Source organism: Haliaeetus leucocephalus, unplaced genomic scaffold (genome assembly GCF_000737465.1).
Source record: "Haliaeetus leucocephalus isolate CR32 unplaced genomic scaffold, Haliaeetus_leucocephalus-4.0 Scaffold145, whole genome shotgun sequence".
Taxonomy (NCBI): Eukaryota; Metazoa; Chordata; class Aves; order Accipitriformes; family Accipitridae; genus Haliaeetus; species Haliaeetus leucocephalus.
Genome location: NW_010972581.1, coordinates 1,463,673 through 1,487,942, shown reverse-complemented (window position 1 = coordinate 1,487,942; position 24,270 = coordinate 1,463,673). Strand labels below are relative to the sequence as shown.

At 43.8% G+C, this 24,270-nt stretch overlaps 1 protein-coding gene across 1 annotated transcript in view; it reads left to right on the top strand.

Annotated features, from left to right (window-relative positions):
• LPHN3 (latrophilin 3) overlaps nt 1-24,270 on the top strand; it is a 273,474-nt gene that overhangs the window by 229,526 nt on the left and 19,678 nt on the right. The window contains exons 19-22 of the mRNA XM_010561460.1: nt 11,400-11,426; nt 14,725-14,893; nt 18,337-18,462; nt 21,110-21,206. Coding sequence (XP_010559762.1) covers nt 11,400-11,426; nt 14,725-14,893; nt 18,337-18,462; nt 21,110-21,206 — 419 coding nt within the window. The remainder of the gene's footprint in view (nt 1-11,399; nt 11,427-14,724; nt 14,894-18,336; nt 18,463-21,109; nt 21,207-24,270) is intronic.

The window sequence follows — 24,270 nt, the reverse complement described above, 5'->3', positions numbered from 1 at the left end:
CAAAATACTTGATTCCCTATGGCAATGTAAAAATAAAGGCCATAAAATATTTTAATAGGCTGTTAATAAGCACCCCTGCAATCTGGTGCTTGCCTATGTCACTTTAAAGGTTAGAAATACATTATGAAGTATAGAAAATAGAGAGCCAAATAACTCCACTTAAATTAATGAACTTGATAAGGGATCAGGTGTCACCTGGGATACCTTTAATTACTGCACCAAACAGAAAAGCCATTCAAAGGGCAGTGCCTGAACCAGACGCTGTGTGGCTGAAAGATTTGTAGGAACTGTGCAAAGTTGTAAAAATAAACTTCCCTAACCTTCAGAAACAGTCCCTGTATTATTGTGCCAGCATGGGAGAATCTGACATTCCAGCGGTGGAGCACTGGTTATGCAGGGGTTATCCAGCAGAGACTTGATGTGTACAGAGCTGATTTATTTTTTACCCATGTTCACTTTTCTGGCTTAACCCAGCACTTTCAAGAGGGAAGTAGGGTAGCCACATATGTGGGTCCTTCCCCCTATGCCAAGAGCATCGTCCCTGTATGGCAGGTTGGTACTGAGCTGATTCAGTAGTCTGCGCCCACTGAGGCAGCAAGGATTGTGCTCTAGTCCTGCTTTTGAGGCATGTAGCCAGGAGAACATGTGAGCTCGTGTACGTGGGATATGTAGTTCAGAGCTGCAAGAGTTTCTGTGCCTGCCACTGATGCCAGGAGGGCAGACTAGCTCCCGTTCCACAACAGGTACCATCACCAAGAGTAGCCTACTTTTACCCTGGACCTTTTGAAAAAGTTCAGTTTGACTTCTTCCTTCAATAAGTTTAAACAGAAATCTTAAGGGTTCCTCCAGGGTGGGGATCTCTTATGCCTTTTAAAGATCTCTTTAGTATGAAATGACACAGACAAGGATGCCAAAACTGCTGTCTCTTGGGTGATGCATGTACTTTCTGCCCATGCCTCCTCAAATGCAGGGTGGGAGGAGATTTTCCTTCCTAGCTTTTTCCAATGACCATTTCTGGGCTCTCAAGGTCCACTGTGGCCATTGCTCTTTCATCTCTTTGTGGCATGGTGGCAAACTTAAGTGAGCAGAGATGGGCAGTGAGGAGCATCATTTAGTCTTTGGTAGCTCTGCCCACATCTCTTGTATCTCACTTATGGCCCATCTGAGAGCGTAAGTGGGATGCAAAGTGTGCACGAAATTGCTCATGAGCACAAACTGATTCACTGTCAACAAATGTACCCTGGAAGGCCTTGTTTTGGAGGATTGATTTCCCCAGCCCTAGAAGCTTGCAGGGGAGACAGATCTTTGAAGCCAGGGACTACATAGGCTTTTTTGACGGCAAAAGCCTGCTGTGCTGCTTGCATCTATAGCCTGCGAGGTGGAGACTACAGGCATATCAGTGCAGTATTGATGCACTCTTGCTAGCAGATGGCTCCTCACAAGGACGTGTTACCAGCTGGAATACTTTAGAGCAGCTGTGAGGCTGTTTTACCGGAGGTTGCTGCCGTGTGGAGTGATTTCTGGAGTCAAGCAGCTCGAAGTCTCTCCTTCACGCTTTTCCATTGTGCCATGTAGATGTTACATGTGTGAAATGTCTCAGACTGTCATAGACAGAAGTACACTGAATCTTTTTTATATTCACATTCCTGTAGGAAGCCTTATGTGACAAAGGAAAATACGTCTATATGTGAATAGTCCAGCATGGTTCTTCAGTTTTCCATCCATCAACTCCTTTCTGGGTGGTCAGGCATGCACTGTGGCTGCTTGTGGTCCCCGCACACAAGGTTTTCATCTGACCCATGCCAGATGCTGCAGCACAGCAAACTATCCACATGTTTCCGGATGCTTAACCTTCATTCTCTGTGCAAAATGGAGGGTTTCAGATGAACCCCCTCCCCAAATGTCTTTGCATTGTGTGGCAGTAGAGTGCTTGTTCTGCAGCCATTTAAATACTTCTCGTTCGAGTCATCGTGACATTAGTAAAGGGGAAAAATGGGGCTACACTGATGGTAATCCAGATGTGCTCTTCACCATATCTGCTGAAATCTGAGGTACTGTCTTTGCTGTACGATGTTATTGTGCACAGTGTGGGGCATGTTAGTTACTGACATGGAAAACTGGTAGAAAATTGGGTGGGCAGAGCAGTTATTTAGTTAACAAAAGGCAAGTCCTATAAGTGAATTGAAAGGATTCATCAACAGGACTGAGCAGCTGCCATGCCTGAAGTTACACAGGTCATCTCCCAATGGCCGGAGGGAGGAGGGTGAAACCTACTTTCTCCTAGCAGAGACCAGAAGCCATCCTTTCTCTTCCTTACAGATGTAACCTTTCCTTTGAAGTTCCTGCAGGCGCCTGTCCCCTCTCCCCTCAGCACTGCCTGGCTGCGGTTGGGTTTGTTAGCATTTCCCCTGGCCAGACCAGACTTCCCGACATTCTTCTGCGCTGCAGTATGTGGGAACGAGATTTTATTTTATTTACTTTGGAAGGGCGATGTGTCAGCCATAGCTGCCAAACGCTGTTGTGAACCCGCTAGAAAGAAGGCAGGAGGTGAAGGGATTTGTCAACTCGCTTCTTTTTTTGTCCCATTTTATTGCATTATGGTTTTAGCCAGGGTATAGCTTGGCTTGTGCCATAGGCCACCTGGATGCTCTTTAGAAAGCACAACTCATGGGGACCTCTTCAAAGAGGAGCATGTCAGGCTGTAGTCCTGGGTTTGTTGAAAAATTTCATCCAGTGCAATAGAAACCCACCTGAAAGTCATCCTGGAAATTTAATTTTCTTTCTTTCAGACAGGGAAACCCAGAGTCTTAGCTGGGAGCTCCTTTTGTTGCTAAAGAAGCACTATTAATTAGGGGCCTTGAGACAGTTTAAACCTGGCATTAATCACTGTGGTTTTGTTGCAGCTTTCTTCCCTCTTGTGGAATCCTGCTCCATCCCATCTTCTGCAACAATAAAATAAGCACTATATCAAAAACCTGAAATTCCCTGGAAAAAATGTATTTATTCAAACATGCAAGAGAAAATGTTTTTAGATATTGTGGCCAGATTCACAAGAACACACGCTGAAATCCCATTAATGGGGATGATGCAGAAATGTCCTGCACTGCAGCCTTCAGAAATCAATCCCCAATAATTAAAACAAGTCCTGCTCAGCTCACTGGCTGCTGTGGGAGCTTCAAATGGTCCGGGACTGAAGGCACATGGCCCTGATGTAATAGATAAATAAAAAAGTGTATGTTCTCACAAGTTTCTGACTTAAAACTCGCACCATGCTCCTTTTTTTTTTTTTTTTCCCCATGGGAGTCTCTTGCTCACAGGCTTACAGAAATAAAGCTGAGAATGTGCAACCTAAAAGCCAAAAGTAGGAGCCAAATGCAAAGACTCAATGTTGATTATTACTATATAAAACCTTGCAAAGCCCAATCCGGGCTCTTTTACGGAGTCAGGTCCAGGCTGGGGGTGGCGAGGGACGAGGAGCATCAGGCACAAAACTGAGAAGCCCCTTTTGAAAATACGCCTGCTTTACAAACTGTTGCTGTATCCCGCTCTCCCCATATGTTTTATGGGTGGGATTCTCTGCTCATTTTCTTGCTTCAACATATGTATTTTATTTAAAGAGACATGACTAATCCCAGCCCCCAGATTAGCTTGTTGTTTCAGTCCTGCAGGTTTTCGTAAGTCATAAAAAAATCCTCAGAGTTAGGTAGAAAATTGAAAACAAAGGTTAAATAGAACGTCCAAAAAATCATCTGCAGAAATGTTTAAATTAAATCCTTGATTTAACACAGTGGTATTGTGCTAGCAGGAACAGAGGTTGACCAGTCTAGTTTTATTTACTCAGCTGATTGAAATGCAGAAAAAGTAAACATCCTGGGTTTGGTGCAGTGAGGAACAAGGTAGACTTTTGAAAATGCAAGATTTCTTCTGCTTCGGTAGGAAGAGCTTACATTACCAATGCAGAACAATAATTTGTAGCAGGTATCCTTTTACTAAAGGAAGACTAATTTGTGCTTTATTCTAGCTATTTTAGAAACAAGTGAAAGTAGGGAGATGATAAGAATTATTTCATCTTTTTCTATTGAGATTTGAATTCATCTAAGACACTACAGCTTGGAATTAGTTTGTGATGCCAAAGGGTCTGGAATTGAATATTGCATTGGGTTCACCTGGGGGACTTGACTTGCAAAACAGCAGTGCTTTAATCCTTCACTACTTCTGGGTTTATGGTTGCTTGGGAGCGCACAGCGAGGACATGGTACAACAAAGGGGTCTCTCTCGGGAGTGTGCCCAGCACAATGTCCAGGTGCAGAAGGCCAAATCCTGTATCCTCGGCATTCTCAGTTCCTGGCGAAGTAAGGGCTGAGGGTCTGTGGCAACATGCAGACTCCTCCTCTGGAGCAGCAGGCGGGGAGAGGAGGTTATGTGCACCCATGCAGCTTCAAGGAGGTGTGTGCATTGGCGTGAGTGGTGGAAAGGACAAGATACAAAGGGTTTGAAATACAAGCTAGTGAATGCAGACACTTACAGGAGCCACAGTGAACCTCTGTTAAACAGAACCCAAAATCCTGACTGTCCATTACCTAAAACTTACAATGTTAAATAAAATAGCAGTGCCTGTAAAGAATGAGCTTTCTGTTAAGATTTTCATACAGCGCTACTAACAAAATAGAAAGACTAGCTGAACAGGCTGTTCAAGAATAGGGCATTGAGAATCTCTCCTTCCCAGCCAGCTGTGCTATGTGCAGCATTTTTGGACTCCTCTGACTTCTGGGGACAGCAGGCTCAGAGCACAGCAGCTCCAGGGATGCCTTTTGGAGACGAATCATCCCTGGATTCCCACTCCAGGAAAGGCTAATCTGATCCTAGGGAACAAAAAGAGCCCTTGAGCCAGTGTATGGGTCTGGATAAGCTTGGATGAGAAATGAAGTGTGTGTTTTAACAGTGCTTGGGACGTGCAGGCAGCGCGTTCTCTGTCACCAGAAAACTTGACAGGAGTGTTTTGCAAGGATGACCAAATGATCTGGGTACTTCTGAAAATGAGGAATAGCTTTTTCTCTCCCTTGGAAAACCTCTGCCTGTGCAAAGTTTAGATGTTAGCTGCAGAGTACTAAGCTGAGCATTAGAAACTGCCTGCCTCACTTTCCTTGTGCAGGAGCTCAGGCTATGATCTTTGCATCTCATATGGCCTTGAGAGAGAGTACTGTGCCTTCACAAGCCTGACAGTTGGCTTAGCATCTCCCTGGATCCTGTGTAAGAAAGCATCATGCTTCCTAGTCCCCTGGGTAGCTCAGTGCTGCTCCTATATAGCCTTCACCTGCATCTCTGCACTAACAGACTGAACAGGCAGCCTAAAGCAAACTCAGAAAACTCACTTGGAGTTCGCACAAAATGAAGTATTTACAAGCTTCCTACCAAGAAAAGATATGGCACATTTATATTTTGCCAGAGTGCAGAGTTTGTGAGCACTTTGGAGGCAGAAACCCTGCTGATGCTGGAAAAACACCCAAGATTCTACTTCTGTAAGGGTGTCTTTTTCTCCCAGTAATGTTGATGGCAGCATCCAATTTTGTTGCAATCTGCTGCCGTTTGAGTTTTTCACAGAAGGGTTTGGTTAATATCTGACTGTTTTGGCTTTGGGTTTTGCTTGTTTATCTATGGGTTTTGTGATGGCTGCGTTAATGTTGAATGGTGATTGTAAAGCACTAATCTTCCCACTGATAGGTGTCGTCCTTTCCAAATTAAAAAAAAAAAAAAATCAGTCAGTGGTTATTGATTTGAGAGTCCTGGAAGATATTAAATACCTAAGGTCTTTCTGTGAAACCATAAATCATGATTATTGTTTTAAAAGGCCATATATTTTAAGTGTTTTGTCAGCAAGCCCTGCTGGTGCTATTTGGGTAATACAAATGTGTCTAAAGGCTTTGCTGAATCCCTATCATGTGGAAACAATCAGATACATGGTTACACATCAGTGTGTTTTGAATAATCATGCCATGCCTTTGCAAAGTTAGGAGGAAGGAAATAAACAGGATAAGCAATTCTAAGGGTAATTAATTACTTACAGAAAATTAGATGAGCTTAACAGAATTGCTCTTTCCAATTCCAATAATTAAGAAGAAATCTCAGAAAGCAGGCCATGACTTCCTGAGGGGAAGGGGATGATGCTTTGCCTTTGGCAGAAAAAATCAGGCACAGATTGCCCCAAATCCTGGGCTTGGGCATCACGTGGGTCCAAGGAAGGTTTGGTCTCATTTGTCTGGATAAAATTTTCAGAGCTACTGGTGGAAGTCAGAAGTGGCTTTCAATCTATAAAATTTGCCTTATGCCAGGAGGTAGGACCTCAACCTTTACAGATCTGCAAGGCATGTAAAGCCAGGGGTTTGTTCTGCAAATGAAGCTGTGACAGGCCTGCTGACCCCAAAAATGGTTACAGAGGTCTTCAGGGTACCGGCCACCTCCTGTCAAAGACGGTGCAGGAGCCAGAAGATGAGAGTTGGAAATGATGGCTTGAAAAGCCATGTGATGAACGTCAACAGCCTAAGGAAGGCGATTAGGAAGACATTTGGCTTCATTCCATCAAGGTGGTAACTTTGTCACGAAATGTGAAGGCAAAATCCTTTAAGCACTCTTTTATTGCTTGCAATTGATTTTCTCACCATGAAGATGCTCCTTCACTAATTAGCGATGAACCTGTTTGCTTTATGAGGGGAGTACTGGACTTTCCAACTCCTTCCTGTAGATTTGCAGCAGTTCAATAAATCAATCTTTTCTAATCCTTGAAATTTAAAAAAAAAAAGGGAAAAGAAAACAAACATCCCTACTGCCTCACATTGGCAGGCAATGGGGAGACACAATAGCACACTGCATTTTGTGTCTCTTGTGCTTGCCTGCAGGAAACATCTGTCTCTCTGCATTATTTGCACCATATTAAAATGAATTCCACAGGTCTTTCCAAATGCTTTTGAGGGGGCACATCATCCATTTATTTTTATTTGGGTTTCATCACCTGTAACAGCTACTAAAGGTCCTGTGTACTCACTTTGGCATTTTTGCTCGCTAGCCAAACTGTGTTATTTTGGGGCCCAAGCACTGAGTCCATGTGCTTACTGAGCCTTTTCCTGCTATTGGAGAGATGGGAAGATACTTTGAATTGTCAAAAGAGTGATAAATTCAAGTTAGGTAAAGTTTAACCATAAAGGGTTGAATAAAATGATAACACCTGAAGTTGATTAGTTATGTAGGGTTTTATTAAAGGCCCAGTTTTACTCTAAATGTGGCTCAATTGTGTGTCTCAAAAAAGAAAAAAAGTAAACTGTTTTCAAAATGTAAGACAACCAGACATTATTCTTCTTAAATGAGAGCTGAATAGCTGCTTTTTTGATAACGTATTTTCTCTGTTCAGCAGCATTTTAGGACCAATCTCTGTGTGAAAGTAAATTTTTGCGTTACTTTCTCTGCTGCAAAAAAAAATGAAGGCTTTAGCAATCCAGGATATTGCTAATCCACATATATGGAAGTGGTCTGCAGCATATAACATAAGTATGGGGGCTGTCAGTGTATTTTCTGGCAATTCGGTCGCCTTGTGCCAAAAAGGTACATGTTGGGGTTTTAAAAGGATAGACAGCGCAAAAGGGGTTTCGGAGCTTAGGATGCATTGGTTTTGAAATTCCTTAAGCATCTAAACAAGGATATAAGTAGCTATTTTTAGCAACTTTTAAAAAAAGTATTGGTCTGGAAATATCACAGGAATATAGAAGGTAATTGAACAATTCTTTCTCATCACTGAAGGAGAAAGTACTCTGGGAAATTGAAAGACATCTAACTTAAATAAGGTTTTGAAAGAGTTTTACATGATGTGTAATTAACCTTAAGAAGTCTTTGCCCCAAGGTAAAGTCAGGGCTTTTTTAAGATTAGAAAATGAATTAGGTATTTATACGGATTGGTAGACCATCCACTATCCATCATCTGGGCTGCGAAGAAACACAAGGGAGGTGAGGTAAGATTTCGCAGGTTAAAGGAATAATGCAACCACTAAAGATCGGCTTTTTAACTTCAGGTATTGGAAAGTGAAGCTCCCACCTAAGCCATCATTCAGGTTTCCTCTGCGGTCGGTAGAGAAAGGTATTTCTTCAGGGAATGGCAAAGCCGCACCTCCCTTACACACCTGTTCTTGTAGTGGACAAATTGCTCTTTGGGGGTAGCAGCCTCTTGTTAACTATGGAGGGATCGGAGTCATGTGGTTTATATTCAATGGGCTGTATCCCTTACTGCCAGGAATTGGAAGAATTTATCCAAATCTGGAGAAAGCACTTAGATCTAACGTCTCAAGCTGTGCTAGGTTAGATTTTCCAATGATTTCTGCTTCGACTATTATTTGCTTGTACCACTAATGAATATAATCTCAGTTTTCCAGTTAGCAGCTCCATTTTCCTGTGAGCTAGGGTTCTTCCAAGGCTTTTCTGGTGTCTAAGTGATGGTTTTTATGTATTGCAGATAATGACGCCGTATTACTGCAGCACTGATAGGTTTCAGAGACTTTACCAGGGGAAAAAAAAACATTCTGGAGTAATTTTTCTCAGACACAAATTGTTGTTAACACAAGAGTTAAGCTTCTTACAACACTTGAGTTGGTAAAATGAAAAGGAATGATCTGTATTTCATGAGGGATATAAGAGACTAAGTCCTACGAGCCCTATGTATAGAGATTTGAAGTGTTTGGGAGTTAGGCGTCTTTGAAAATCTCATTTCTTTAGGCACCTGCTTGCTTTGGGCAGTGGTTCCTAGGCATATCCGGGTTGGAAATGGGGTACAAACTGCTCAGGTCTTTTGATGGTTTTCTTCTGAGCTGCTTTGAAGTGCTAGCCTCAAGCTAAAAGGCAATCCGAGTTTACTGATTCTGCGTTTTGTCTGTACAGAGATGAAACGGAGCCTTCAGCGGCCTTGAAGAAAGGCTATTACAGATTGCTGAAAAACTTTGCAAGGGTCCGGATAGTAGCAACAGAGTAAAAAATTTCCCTAATTCTCTCTTTTTATAAGCTACCACCAGCGACATTTCAACAGTAGTAAAATCTTTACCATAAAACCTGAGTGGTTGTGAACATAGTAATAGAAATTCATGCCCTGCTCCTGCCCATATTGCTGGGCTGGGAGCTCCAGACTGTCACATTGCCATTTAATTGCATCACCAAGGAGCTGCAGGTCCTGCGGTGCTAGACATGCCACCAGCACAACGGGAACCTGCCCCGATGTTCTCACAGGCTGAGTGGATGAGAGGGCAAAGAGAAGCAGAGGGATTTGACCAACATCATGCTACAGAGCTGAGATGGGCTGGAGATCCCCGTTGGTGCATCTAAGGGGGGAGCCTTTTAATACCAATGGCTTTTCCATGTTCTTGGTACCTCTCCAGATGCATTGCAGATGCAGAGGTCGCACTCTCTCAGCCTATGTTTTGCTAAGCCGATGGAGCTGAGCTTTCTTTGCTATGTCTTGGAAGCAGGGACTCAGTTCCCTGCATCAAGCCACCTCCTCTACAATTGCTTCCTCCTTCCTTCCTGATCCATATATGCTTTGTGCTTTCCCCATGGGTTGCTAGATACCACCTTTGAGTGCCCTAGGGTAGCTCAGATGTCCTCATGCAGCTGGCAGATGTGGCACAAGATCTAAGGTGAGCAGCTGTCAGGGTGGCAGCTGATGACCAGGGGGGATCCCCGCAGGGATGGCAGCCAGGGAAGCTGAAGGGGGTGGTTGGATGCTGGAGCGGAGCTGCAGGGAGCTGTCAATGGCTGGAGGGGGATGGGGATGGAGACAGGGAGGGCTACAGCTCAGGGATGCTGTAGGTGCTCGAGCTGATATAGCACTGCTTACCTGTCAGTGACGTGAGGACAGCCACCTCGTCCCCCATGGTGCATCCTCTACTTGCATCTCACTGCTCAGAGTGGGATTAGGGCAAGTGTTATGAGTGTGGCCAGATCCAGCCCATTCGATGACTGTTCCCTCCCTTTCCCAAAGACTGCAGGTGACCATGGCAGGGCAAAGCTGGGACTGGCAGTATCGCTGCCTCTTCTCTCTCAGCCAAGGACAAGCTGGGGACAAAACGGGAATGTTTTGCACAATATACTGTGTGAAACCACCTTCCTCCTGTGAGGACTAAATCCTGCTCCTGCTGATACTCAGATGGTCCCTCTGTGGCTTCAGGTGCATGTGAATGGTGCAGAAGTTGTCCCTGCACGGCTTTAGCCATTGTGAGGAGAAAACACAAAGCCTCATCTTCGACATACTTAGTGTCCCTCTCAGTCAGAAGTTACTGCTGAAAATCGTTCAGCTTTAATACAGCTTCTTTCTAACTTGGGCTGAAGCAGGTCCCCTCCAAGTGGAGCAGTTTGTTTAGCAGAGGGTATAGCTTGACAGGTTGCCAGTATTGACCGAAGGAGGTCTCAGCAGGATGGACTGGCCCTGGCTAGGTTGGCAGGCATAATGAGATGAACATGTTGAGCCAGCCTTCATCTCTGGCACCCACAGTGGCCACCGCAAGGGATTGCAGGTTCAAAAGCTCCATGCCAGGGGGGAGAGGAGGCCTGGGAGTTGTCCTGCCCTCCCCACGTGTTGCACATCACCTGCCACGCAGGCAGACTTAGGCACACAGCCTATCCCAGAAGGTCAGGGAGACTTCCCTAGGAACATGGCTGCGACTAATCTTGTGTTCCCACAGTGGCAGAAGCTCACTTAGAGTGGTCCATCTTGGCTTCTTCTTCACTGCAGTTGTTTTGCACTCTTGCTTGGCAGAGTCCTTTCTTTGTCCTTCCCCATGCAATGGGAGTAAATAGGTCAATGCTTTCTGTCACCCAGGGCTTTAGAAGATCCTAATGCTGTTATCTCAAAAAGCAGATAATGCTGCAGTCTGGCTTGTAAGTAGGCATCTTGGGACTTAGGCTTATGAGAAAGTAAATGGCAATAAAGAGGTTCCTGCAATACACTACAGCGTGGCAGACAGAGAGTGCTGGAGGCATGGTGAAGTTTTGCCACCTGAACGCTTGAAAGCCTTCTGTGGTGGCTACACTGGAGTTTCAAAACTCCTCTTCTCCAGAGATACCCATGATTTTTAAAAGAGATTTCAAAGTCAATTGACAGTTGCGCGGTGGGAGCCAGGAGGGGTAGCTGCAGCTCACAGCTAACAATGCTCACTTCTGTGTGTGAAGCCAGAAGCCTTGGTCATGTTTCAGTTCCCTGGGGCAGCAAGCCAGGCTGGCTGGTGTGTACTAGGCACATCTGATGCCGGTCTGCCTTTGGTTTTGGTGGTGGCTGGTGGGAGAAGGGAGGGGAACTAGCAGTAAGCTATATTTTTTATGTCGTTATATTTCTAATGTTGGTGTTCTTGTCTTTATGTCTATGCATTCTTTAGCTATGAGGATAACAGACCCTTCATCAAGTAAGAATGACCTGAATGGCTGATAAATTTCATTTATCAGTGTGGTCTCATGAACCAGCTGTCAGATCAATATTGAAAAATCATTAAAGCTTCTGTCATTCGCATTTGAGGCAGAAGAGCAAACTGTGCAGGAAAACGGTCAGGCATACAGCTAACATGCAGAGTAAATGCACTGCATATGTATTGCCAACCAATTGTCACCATATTGGCTTTATATTCTTTGATTGGATATTACTTGAATTCAAGGTGAATGTTCCCAAGTTAATCCTGTGTAGTACAGACTTGTTATACCAATAGCAACCCTGTGGTCCACTGTGCTCTGTCACTGAGAGTGCTTTATGGTAATATAAATACAGACGTAAATTTCCAGAAAGGTGCATGGGTGGTAATCCCCATGATTCCTGTTCTAGTTAATGGGAGCGGCGCAAGAAAATCTGTGTTTGGTGCATTGGAGACTGTCTCCTTACTCATTGGACTACCTAATTTTCCCTAATTATAAATCTCTGATTTTCAATTACACCAAAACGTGGATGGTTTTGTTTCTTTATTGCTATAGAATTGCACTATGGAAAAGAAAAACTGTGAAAAAAGTAACAGCAAGTCTGTACAAAAAGCAAAACAAAACCCACAAGCCGCACCAAAAAAAAGCCTGTGAAGAAAACCAAAAATGCCTAGAAATTACATGCCTTAGGACACCCGTGCTTTTTCTCCTGCAGTCAAAAAGTAATGCGCAATAGCACGAAATAGAAGCAAATCAACATTGCAGTAGACTTTCAGTTTGTTCTTCTGGTGAAGAGTCCTTTGTGTTCATTCTTGCAGCATCATTCCCATGTTCTCTTTCACCGCTTGGTTCTTTTTATTTCTGCGGATACAGGATGGAGCTATTCAAAGTAATCTCCACACCCTCTTTATCTCCAGGTCTTGTTTTCTGAGGCACAACACTGTAACGTGTGCAGTTTGCACTGTTGAGGGTCTTCTAAACCCACAGATTCCTTTCCATCACTGAAGGTAGCATATTTCCACTAAATAACTGTTTCGCTCCTGCACACCTCTGCAACCAAAGGCTTTTTAGTCGCGTTCAAGAATTGGCTGTGCTTCAGAGCAGAATAGTTTTCTGATATCCTGGGAATCATTTTTAAAAGACTGTGTAAATGCAGGAAGCTTTTAATCATGGAGGAGAAGAGAAGAGGGAGGGGGAAAAAGTGTTTTCCACTTCATTTGTTTTTTTTTTTTAAGGAAAATAAAAATATTTTTATTTTTTAAATTGACATGCAATTAAGATGATAATGTACTCTCACTGATGGTGGAATCTCAGGGAGAAAAATACACCAAGCGGCTAAAGCTGTAAACTTTATCTAGTGGCTACCTTTCTGAAGGATTTTGAGAGTGCATTTTCAATTTGCATCGTGCTAAATATTTATTAGCAGGATTGACTGGAAATGCTTCAAAGGAGCTGTTCTGGTCTGCTAGATACATAATAGTGATTTTTAAAGAACTGCCTTAATAAGCGGTTACCTTAGGGAGCTCTTCTGGTTGTGTGGTTAAGTAATACATATTTTATAAACTTCAGTGGAAGACTTAATGCTGTATTTTCGTTCTAATACCTAAAGAAAAAAACAACAGAAAACATGAATACAACTTCAGTGTGCTTCTGTTTGTGACAAGCTCTGCTAAAAGGAGGATTCAAGGCTGCAGCTGCCATGGAGTCTCCATAGTGGAGACTGCCTGCCTGACCTCTGCAGGACTGATTTTTCGCCGAGGCTGCTGCTGCTTCGTCTTTCTCTCCCTTGCCCCATGCTCTGCTTAGCAGATGGTAGCCCAAATATGCCCAAATCCCAGCCAAAGTTCTACAAGGCTAAAGTGGCTTAGAAATGTAGGCAGGTCCTTGTCCCCGCAAGCCCTTCTGCAGCATCCCAGGCTGCTTTGGGGCGGACAAGGAAGCAGAGGTGCTGGCTGGCTGCAGGCTTGTCTGCTTTGGGGAACCAAAGCGTTAAACAGTGAGGAAGGGGTGCAAAGATTGGGTATCATTGCATTCACTTTTATGATGTTCCGCCTAACGATAGCAGGGGAAGACAGAAGAAAAACAAGGCCTTGAGGGAGAAAGAGCAAAGGGATGCTCACAGTGCTGCTTGCTATGCACTTCCTGCTGTGCTCCCCAGCTAGAAGTTAACTCCCTCCCCTGTGCAGCAGCAATCCCTTTAAAGTTGTAGGTAATTTAGCATGTGGAAACTAGGGAGATGCCTAGGAGCAGGATCCAGTTCCTATCCTGCTTGTCACACTTCATCTCATGTCCTGGTATTGGAAGATCAGTGTCTGAGAAGTTAATTTAGCAGGTGACTAAATGTTATTTAGCAGGGTGACATGGAATACTTCTCCTGCTATCCCAGCAGAGCTTCCAGCTTTCCTGACAGTGCACTGAAAAAAATAACATGCAGCAGCCGTCCCATGTCCCCAGCTCTGTCTGTCCAAGCAGAAGGGTGCTGGGAGAAAGCAAGCAGAAACCCATATTTGCTTGAACAACATCTGGGACCAAGCAGTGGCTGCACCCCTACTTCTGCTTCCCTCCCAGGGTGGAGCAAGCGATACTCTTAGTTTTGCAGCCAATGTGAAGAAGGATTGCCCCTCCTTTTCTCCAAGCAGAAGTGTGGCAGCAGCTACTGTTTTAGCAAATGTGGTGTGTGAGCGCCTATACATGTATATATATTTCCCCTCATCACAGGGTGGAAGAAGAGTGAAGCAGCATTGCAGAGAGCCTCCTTGTGCGGAGCCGATCTGGCAAGCAGTGAGGGCTTGCCCACCTGCTTGTAGTTGTTTATCTGGCTTACAGGCATATGGGAGACTAGCTAAAATGCAGCAATACATGTGTCTTGGTGTTAAGCGTAAAGAAGCTAATCCAGCTGGCACTTCTGCCCCGGTGAAACCAGTGGATGCTAAAAAAGTGACATTTAGAGTTGTTGTTTTGGTTGGTTTATTTTCTTTTCCTGCCATTTGCAAAAATAGCATCTACATGTCATTTACATACACACTGCTTTTACATATTAAAAAAAAAAGGAAATATGCTTTGGTTATGATAAATTTCTATGCTTATAACATTTCCATTTCCATGTATTTCCTCAAGCTTGAAGATTTGTAAACTGCATCCAGCTTGAAGACAAAACTCCCTACGACTCATTTTGATATGCTGTTTTCTTTTTGCTAAAACCACAGGCAAAGTCTTCCTGCTTGTAGATGTGTGCCTTCTTTTGTAGATGAAAAAATCAATCCCTTTTTTTTTTTTTTTTTTTGTTTCTCCTAACAGGTCCTGGGTTATAGGTGCAATAGCCCTGCTCTGCCTATTAGGACTGACCTGGGCATTCGGACTCATGTATATTAATGAAAGCACAGTCATCATGGCGTATCTCTTCACCATATTCAATTCTCTGCAGGGAATGTTTATATTCATTTTCCATTGTGTCCTCCAGAAAAAGGTAAGACAGACAGTTCCCAGCGGCAAAAGAGGTGGTAACAGGGTGTTTTGTTGCCTAACAACTGCAGCATGACATCATCTGTGTGCCCTGAATTCGTCTCACGCAGATTTATCTCCGTGCACCTAATAAGGGTGGTATTTAGACTGGAAACCAGCAAGATGCGGGGGAATTAGGTGATAACGAAGATATGTGGCAGTGGCATTTCAGCAGCTGGGGCGCTGGCGACAAGGAGCGCATCACAGGCAAGGGAAGAGGCAGCTGACAGTTTGCAGGGCTTTAGGGTAGCAAACCTGTAAAAAGGCTTTGCCTCCTATCGGCCAGGTTCTCCTTTCCCATATGCCAGTGTGAGGTGGGAGCGACTCCACGAGCATCCAGAGGGTCCTCGCGTGACTGAGCGCACGCAGCACAATGGAGCTTTACATCCTCATTTGCAGTCCCTGCAAGAAATCACCCCCTTCTGTAACAGCATATATGGGTTGATGGTACGTAGCAGGGGCTGCTTCCCCTGCTTTTTTAAGAACTGAACGACCTGTGCTCTGCAACAGTTCATTAGCCTTTGTATTGCTTTGGTCCTTGGTGGGCTTTTGGAAATCTTCCTCAAAGCAAGCACACACTAAGTGCTTCTTGGTGGAACTTGAAGTATGCCCCAATTAACATTTGCAAGATAACAGTGGAGTAACTTAAGTAAACTCTGGGGAAAAAAAAATCAAAATAAAAATCTCTGTGTGCATATGTAGATCAAACTTACAGCCTCTGACAATCAGTAATAAATATTTTTAAGAACCATTTTATTCTCCACTGAAATTCAGTAGTTACAGAGTTCTTGAATTCTGTGCATGTCTGCTGATAATTTTTTATGTACATCTTGGTTTCAAAGGGCAGTTTCTTTATCCAATATTGTCATGCTTTAGCCCCAGCCAGCAACTAAGCACCACGCAGCCACTCACTCACTTCCCCCACTACCCAGTGGGATGTGGGAGAGAATCAGGAAAAAGAAGTAAAACTCGTGGGTTGAGATAAGAACGGTGTAATAGAACAGAAAAGAAGAAACTAATAATGATAACACTAATAAAATGACAATAGTAATAATAAAAGGATTGGAATATACAAGTGATGCACAATGCAATTGCTCACCACCTGCCGACTGATGCCCAGCCAGTGCCTGAGTGGTGGTCCCCCTGCCCCCACTCCCCCCAGTTTATATACCAGGCATGACGTCACATGGTCTGGAATACCCCTTTGGCCAGTTTGGGTCAGCTGCCCTGGCCGTGTCCCCTCCCAACTTCTTGTGCCCCTCCAGCCTTGTTGCTGGCTGGGCATCAGAAGCTGAAAAATCCTTGACTTTAGACTAAACACTACTTAGCAACAACTGAAAACATCAGTGTTATCAACATTCTTCTCATACCTAACTCAAAAACATAGAACTGTACCAGCTACTAGGAAGACAATTAACTCTATCCCAGCTGAAACATACAAACATACAAATGTAGGGAAGAGTTTATAAATGGATACATCTGGATCCCAGTTTCTCAGTGCAACCAGTGGCTTTTGGTGAAATGGTTTACTGGGTAAAGTCAGGGCCATGTTGAGGTCTGTTCTCCATCCGAGAGTCCCAGGCTTGCTCCTGTGTTACCCGCATTTTCCTATGCAGGGAAGGGAGATCTGACCTATGAAAACGTAAGCAAAATTCATCGTAGCAAGTGAGCTCTGCGAGAGATGCCACTGGAAGGATCTGCAGAACTGTGCGAAAATGTCATTCTTGAAACCAAAGGAAGACTTCTGGGGTTCTGAGTTATGTCCTTGTCATTTCATCTCAAATTTGTGCATCTTAAAAAGCTTAAAAGCTTCAAGATGCAACTGCCTGCTAATGGTACAAAAACTTTCAGCAAGAAAGTTTCCAGGCAAGATCATAATAAGAATGTAGGAAGCATCACCGTCACTAATTAAACCTGCAGGTGCCTCTTTGACAAGGAGTTGGAATTTCGGCACCATTCTCACTGGTCCATCCTCTTGCCTCTAATGCACCTTGCAAACGGTTAGTCCCTAACCCAGCATCCCAGCACAGCACCGCAGCCTCCGTGGCTGTCAGGGTGCTCACTCGGCATACAAGAACCGTTCTCTTTTCTGTCTCAAGCCAGTCTACACCCTTAAACCATCACTGATGACTGTGGGATCGCTCCTGATTTATGGCTGCATAGAGGGAAGGAGAATGCAGCTGGTACCTTGCTGTGGGGTGGATGCATCTTTCTGACCCAAGAGCTGAGGGAGGAATTATTTGAGAGGAAAAAAAAAGAAAAGAAATCCTTTCCTTTCCTATCTATCATGGACTAGAAAATCAGCGAAAAGCTGCAGAGAAGCAAGCAGTGGGTGGCTAATTAAAGCAATTGAATTATTTTCTCTCAGCAAAGGATTGATTAGGCACTCGAGCATATTGGGCACTCGTGGTATTGTGTTTGTCTCAAGCGCTTAAGGAAGAGCCTAATGAAAAAGCTGTAATTTGCTATTTAAACAGTTGTTTCACAGAGTCTTGAAATGCTCATAGATAGTCTGGCAAATTTTCATGGCCAACCGCATGCTCCAAGGAACCTCAACTGGTGTTTTGGACATGCATGGGTTTTTCTGGCCTCTTTTTTTGTCAGTGGGCAACATGACCTGCTTTTGGCTTTTCAGTACAGTCTGCTCATTTTCAGTCTTGTCCCATCTAGTTTCTGGGTATTGCTGCCCATAAAAAGTCACACCTGAAGCTCAGTCAAAACTTAGATCCTGCCCTGGCACAAGTCAGCATAGTTCCCCTGAAGCAAAGGAGGTGCCACAGCTTTACTTCAGGCAAGGAGTTGGCCCGGTTTGACTGTGATTCCCATTTAAAACATGACTGACTTGCATGGTGCTGTGGGAAAGCAGGCTCCAGCCACTCCTGTGCACTGGGAATATAATCTCTAGGGCTGCTGGCTCTACACTTTCCTCGAGTTTCAATTTGACTGCAAGAAATAATTAAAAAAAAAAATTAAAAAATCAATAGCTCTTATATTTTTCTTTTGGAATTTTTTTTCTTAGTCCCCTGCCAGAAGCAATAACTTTTAGTACCTTCATGAGCCAATATGCTAGTTTATATCAAATCTATGAGGATATTAATTTTCAGTCATAAATAGTGTATCTGTAGTTTCTCCTGTGCTCCTTTGATGCGCCTCAGAGGAAGCTACAACCGACTGGTGTCAACGAGCAGCTTTGCTGCATAAAAGCAGTCCCTTACGCCATCATAAACGGTGAGCTCACGTATCAAGAGCATTCAGCTGCAAGGTGTAATAGGCTTCTTCCCTGTGTACTGCAACAGCTATCATTTTAATGAACCACTGAGGAAAAATCAGGGGCTGTGTTGAAAATCAGAAGGCGGTGGGTTGGAGAAGGAGCTGCCTGCTAACTGATGTTGCTCTTTCCTTGCCTAGGTACGTAAAGAGTATGGAAAATGCCTGCGCACGCATTGCTGTAGTGGGAAAAGTACAGAGAGCTCTATTGGCTCAGGAAAAACCTCGGGGTCACGGACACCTGGAAGATATTCCACAGGCTCACAGGTAACCCATGCTTCTTGCCCATGTCCCAGTGCTTTGCACTGTTGTGCCAATCCCCTTCGTGACTATCCTGGGAGGGAGGCTCCTCTTGGCCCAAGGAGCTGCCTCAGGGCTCTCCCCAGTGCACCCACAGAGATTTCCCTCCCTCATGGACCTGAATTCAACACGGTGGCTTCCCTTGGGATGTGATGGCAATTAGTGCCTCTCCAAGAACTTTCTAAATACTTGTGATGAGAATAAAAAGCCCAAATTTGTGTTTCAGAGACAGGTGGGTGGCCATCACCTGAGCTGTCCTGCTTGCTCTCAATGGGAATCAGGAGCTGGGAGCATTTTGTCAGCTATGCTGCATCCTAGTATGTCCTTTAATCACGAGCTGAAGGTTGTTGTCACCGCAATTGCCATGTATAGGAATGGTGCTATAACAACCAAGTATTTTTCTTGCTAAAAAAAGACTGGAAGAGTCTTGCAATAGCCTTCATAGTGAAAGGGCTTGCTTTCTGGCATTCGGTGGTTTGATCAATTCCTTGCCTCACTCAATTTGCCTTAGGTTATAGACCTTTTAGGAGAATCCGTTGGGGTCAGGTTATCTTATTAAGTTACTGGCTTTGTTACACTTTGGTCACCTGAAAATTCAGGTTTTGTATAGTTTGTGCACTTACCAATTTTGAAGCTAAGTTGTACGTACAGATGCAGATTTATGGATGAACAGTTCATAAAATGAAGAAGCTTACTTCTTAATCAATAGAAACCAAACACAAATTTATTCAGTATTACTAATGGAAGTAATTATACATGACAGTTCCACTATTAAATTATGAAAGACATGCAGTGAGTAACAGTTTATAACCTCCCAGGAAAACCTAATTTGCAATTTATGTCTTGGAGCAAATTATTACTTATTTTCAACGGTTTCCGAGATGTCATCCAAGAGCTCCACTTTGGCATTTACATAGGTCTGGATGTTATGCAGGGCAAATAACAGCAATAGAATATGGAGACTCTCTCCAGTAGGCCATCAAATCCCACAGTAATCAATAATGTCCAAAACTCACTATATCCAGCAACACTTAAGTGCCAGATTTGAAAGCCTTTGGTTTTACATAAGTTAGCTACTGGGTAGATGCCCTCCTCTCTGTGAAGAGTTGACTTTAATGGGCCCTTCCTCTTGGCAGTCTCAGCACAAGAAAACAATCCCTTTTGAGGGTGAACTGAGTCTCCTGGCCGCAGTCTCCTCAGGGCAGGCAAGGTTTGAGGTACAAAAGAAGATTATATCACCTGCAGAAGCTTGTCCTTGGAAGGATGGAAGTGCCTGAGACCTATCGTAGGCAGGAAAAACCTCACACAGCTGATGGAGAGCGGATGGAGATCAGAGTTGTTGAAAGCATCTGACTCCTAACTTTCAAATGGAGAAGTCCACGAGGAAGAAAATTCCTAAGATCCTTTTTTTCTCTGAAAAGCACTTAGGAAGCAGAATAATTAATCCACAATGGATCATGTCAGAGAAATACAATGGATTAAGTGCCCAGGTGAAAAATAATTGCTGTAAAAGTGCATGGGCTTCGTGTCACATTGTGCTTCCATTTATAGAGGGCTAATGCATGATAAGGAGATCCCATTACTACATAGTTAATGAGTAGAATAGGAGGCCCTTTTCAGCTGTGACCACATGAGCAAGCCCTGGAAGATCTCACATGGCTAAGATCCCACTACAGGAAGCACTGGTTTTTTAGCAATTAGGAAAAACATGGTCTGTCACAGTGGGAACCAGCCTTCCTGATCCCCCACGCTGCCTAGCACCACTTTCACGCAGCCGTGGGAAATGTTCGTCATACTATGAGAGGTGAGGTGAGGGAGTTTCTCCTGGACACGTGGGCTCCCCAGTCATCTTCGTACATGGATTGTGGCTGAACTACTCGCACGATGTGTATTGGCTGATTTTTTGATCTTTTGCAAGGTCTAGTTGGGGAGGAGCAAGACAGTGTCATAAAAGCAACAGAGGTAGATACTCCACAGCATATTTGAGAAACAAAACAGAAGGCCAACATATTCAAGAAACTTTTTCCCCGGCAGCAGAAGCTATACCACAGATGGCAAAACCATCACAGATTTTTCAGTAGGTGAACAAAGTTCATTCATTTGTGGGGGATTTTTTTTTCCCCAAATATTCCCCAAGATGGGTAGTAGCTATAGAATGCTTCTGTTCATTCAGGGACACCAAGACACAGATCAAGGCTTCTGTTACACTTCACAAAAAGTAAGACCCAGGCTACCTCAGATAGTACAGGAAGCATGCGTGCTTCTGTGTGTAAGTTATTTTTCCATTATTTGGTGCTGTATTGGTAACTCTGTAGCTCGCACAGGTCTGGGTTGCTCTTGTATGTGACTTCTATTGCTTTTTTAAAATAAGATGTAAGCAATCCAATTGTGCACTACTTCTTTGAGATAGGCGTTTGTGTTACGAAGTTAGGCAGGCAGGGTCTGGCATGCACGAGGCGGGTTATAGCAAAACAGCAACCGCTTGCTTACAGTTGGCTAGAAACAAGTCTCATCCTGAGCTAGACATGCCAATAGCCATCTTTAGTGAGCCACAAAGAAACCTATCTGCAGCTGCTAAAAATTCATTACCTGCTGTGGTTCAATCCCTCTTCAGAGCCGGATTCGTAGGATGTGGAATGACACAGTTCGAAAGCAGTCCGAGTCCTCCTTTATTACTGGAGATATAAACAGTTCAGCTTCACTCAACAGAGGTAATTATAAACTGTTTTTCATATCTCTAACTTGTGATGGCTTTAAGGAGTCTGAAATGTGTTGCCCCTTTCCTTCCCCCCCTCCCCTTGAACGGCACTGGACTCCCACATAAGAAATGTTACAATGATAACTGGGAGGAGGTTTTGTGATGGTTGTTGCCCTTTTTTCCTTTTCTTTCTTTATTTTTACACATGCATTTTCCAGAATTGTCATTTCTGGAAGGGAGTTAGGAAAAGCAAAAAAGATAAATGAAATGAAGTTGAAAAGAAATCTCCCTTTTCCCTCAGCAAACTGCTAGTGCCAGAAGCTGCTGTGGTATCAGGCCTCATTGCTGATGGTGAAAATGGGCCGTTATGGCACTGTACAGCCTGTGTTAAGCATCACAGGAGTCCTGATTGTCCTGGGTATGTAGCAATACTGTCATCTTTACAGAAGCAAAAATGAACAGCAGAGCATAGACGTAAGAAAAAACTGTGCTTGGAACAAAATTGTCTGCGTTGATGTTAATATACCTAGTTTGAAGAACTGACTGATGTGAACTTTATAGACATCTGCGGAGGAAAGGCTATCAGAAACGTATATGCCAAACAAAATGTGGTGCCTGGCACAGGAGGAAATCTGAACAGCTTTTTTAAAAAAAAGTCTTTTTCAGGGAGTTGCAGGAAAATGATGGTAAGGGTATACCAGAAAAAGAGCCTCAGAGATGAGTTTCTTTCTCTTCCAGTACAATTACTTTATGGCTTAGCCTTGAGCAACCAGATGCCAAATTCTGTTTTGTCTATCTGCCCAGTTGATGCTGGAATTAAGAGGGGGTAGAATTGGGATTACTGGGCCCAGCTGTTCTCTCATGATGGTGAAAATCAGAAGTTATTTCCAGTCCTGATGGTTAGACTGCAAAGCTCAATTGATAATTGAGTTGGGACTTTGGTTCTTATTCAGTCTTTATTCACCCAGAGTTCCTACTGATTTTAGGGTGAGTTTTGCCTGAGGATAGGCTTGAAGGATTTTGACTGTGCTGTGAGTAATATTGACTACTGAGTGCTGGGGAACTAGAGGTATATGATTCAGTTCTCTGAACATTATATATATCACCCAAATCAGTGCCAAGGGGAAGACAGTGTAGTTAACATGGAGATGTACTTTTCCCCCTCCACCCACTCTGGTGGTTTTTGTGCCAGGATATTTTCACTTTACACTGAAGGTTCATTAATAAAGATGGCTATAAGATGCCGTTACTGCAAATGCCTGATGTATCCACATGCATTGCCCTCACGTCTCTCTCTGGCTTTGCATCAAAGACTGGAGAGCTACAGCCAGACTTCTCCACGGCTAATTTACAGGGCGATCGGTTGTCGCACAAAGGTTACAGCAAGAACCACTGTTTCCCTTGGCCATCCATCGCTCCATCTCAGCTGCAAACCAAAATGTGTTGTGCATGAAACGCTCACTGCTTTAGTTAGCGCAGAAGTTGACTTCCTCGCCGATGCAGCCAAGGCTACAAAGGGCAATGCTTTAGTAAACAGGATCTTCTGGGCTTGTCAGCAAAAGAAAGGCATCTCTCCTTTTTCAGTTCAGGGTTTTTTTTTTCCATGCAAAGAAGGGAGTATGACCATAAATTGGGGAAGCTGTGAAGCGGTTTCAAGTGGGCAATCTTCATCTCAGTGTGGCGAGAGCCTGTTACTAGATGTGCCTGTTATTTAAAGGTCAGTTGGGAAATGAACTGTCAAGGGAGGCATCTTCAAAGCAGATTTCATCCAGCTATTTTCCTTGTGTAACACTGGATGAGATGAATCACCCGAAGGGCCTGAATCTCTCCGCTGACTACAGAAGCAGGCTGATAACTGTCTTGGAAGGGAAGCCTTTTAGGTGGGACACTTAACTGACTTGAATAAGTTGTACTATTATACGGGGCATCCTCCCTCTTTTTCACGCAGGCAGGCACAGTATTTGTTGTCGTTTTTTTTCTTTTCTCATAGACAGACGTATCTGCAAAATGGAGGTTAAAACATTTCTTTGGGAGTTAGTATCTCCAAAGCAGTGGGTGGTCACTTCTGCTAGGAAAATACACCTGACATCAACAGTAACCCAAACTGCATGGGGCCCCAGATATTTCACACTTTATCCTGTTTATTCCAGCTGAAAAGAAACATTTGTGGTCGTAGGGCTTTGCATAGAGCATAAGATGTTTCTTCAATCTCTCTAGAGAGAGCTGCAGCCTGAACAGACCAGTGGGGCAGTGCGGTTTTCACAGTTCTTGTCTTCCTCTTAATATTTTAATATATATCAAGCTTTAAAGGAGCTGTTTCATTAATGTTTTATTTACAAGTGTGCAATAAAAGCTCAGAGGAGTCAAGTGCGAGCCTTGAATTATATGGTTAGTAGCTTTCCCTGCCAAAGGTTGATACAACAGGCTCACATACCTGTTCAGAAGTCCCTCTCCAGCCCTCCCAGCCTAGAGACCTTTTGCATGAAAGTATCTGTGTTATCCCGAATTAAACATTCTTTGTGTGCCTGTATTTTTTCCCCAGAGCCTGCAGAGAGCAGACCCTTTCTAAAACAGGGAGAAAATGATCCTTTCTCCCCAGAATCACCCCATCCTCCAGGTCCTGGCCTGACTCCACTGCTCCGTGTCCTGGACCAGTGCTGAGTTTTCATGTTTCTGTCATGGGAGCAGAAAGCAGGGAGACATCCTCCAACTGGGGTACTTTCTCCTTTAAGCCTTTTTTTTTTCCCTGATCGCATTCACAGTACTTGCAGTCCCCTGCAGCTTGATAACATCCCAGGCAAGACTGCTCTAGCTATCCATATTCCTGTATGATGACAGGCATCTCTCTATACCATACCATCCCCTCTTCTTCCTCCATGAAGCTCCTGGGCACCAGTCTGGAATATGGTGTCTGTGCTAGTGCCTCCCTTCTTTAGACATGTAACTGTCTTTTTCTGATTTAGCAGATACCAAACTGCTTATGGCTTTTTTCAGCTCCAGATCCTCTCTTATCTCCTACCCTCCCCCCAAAGTAATTGGCCATAATGTTATTTTTCTTATTCTCATTTATCATACCA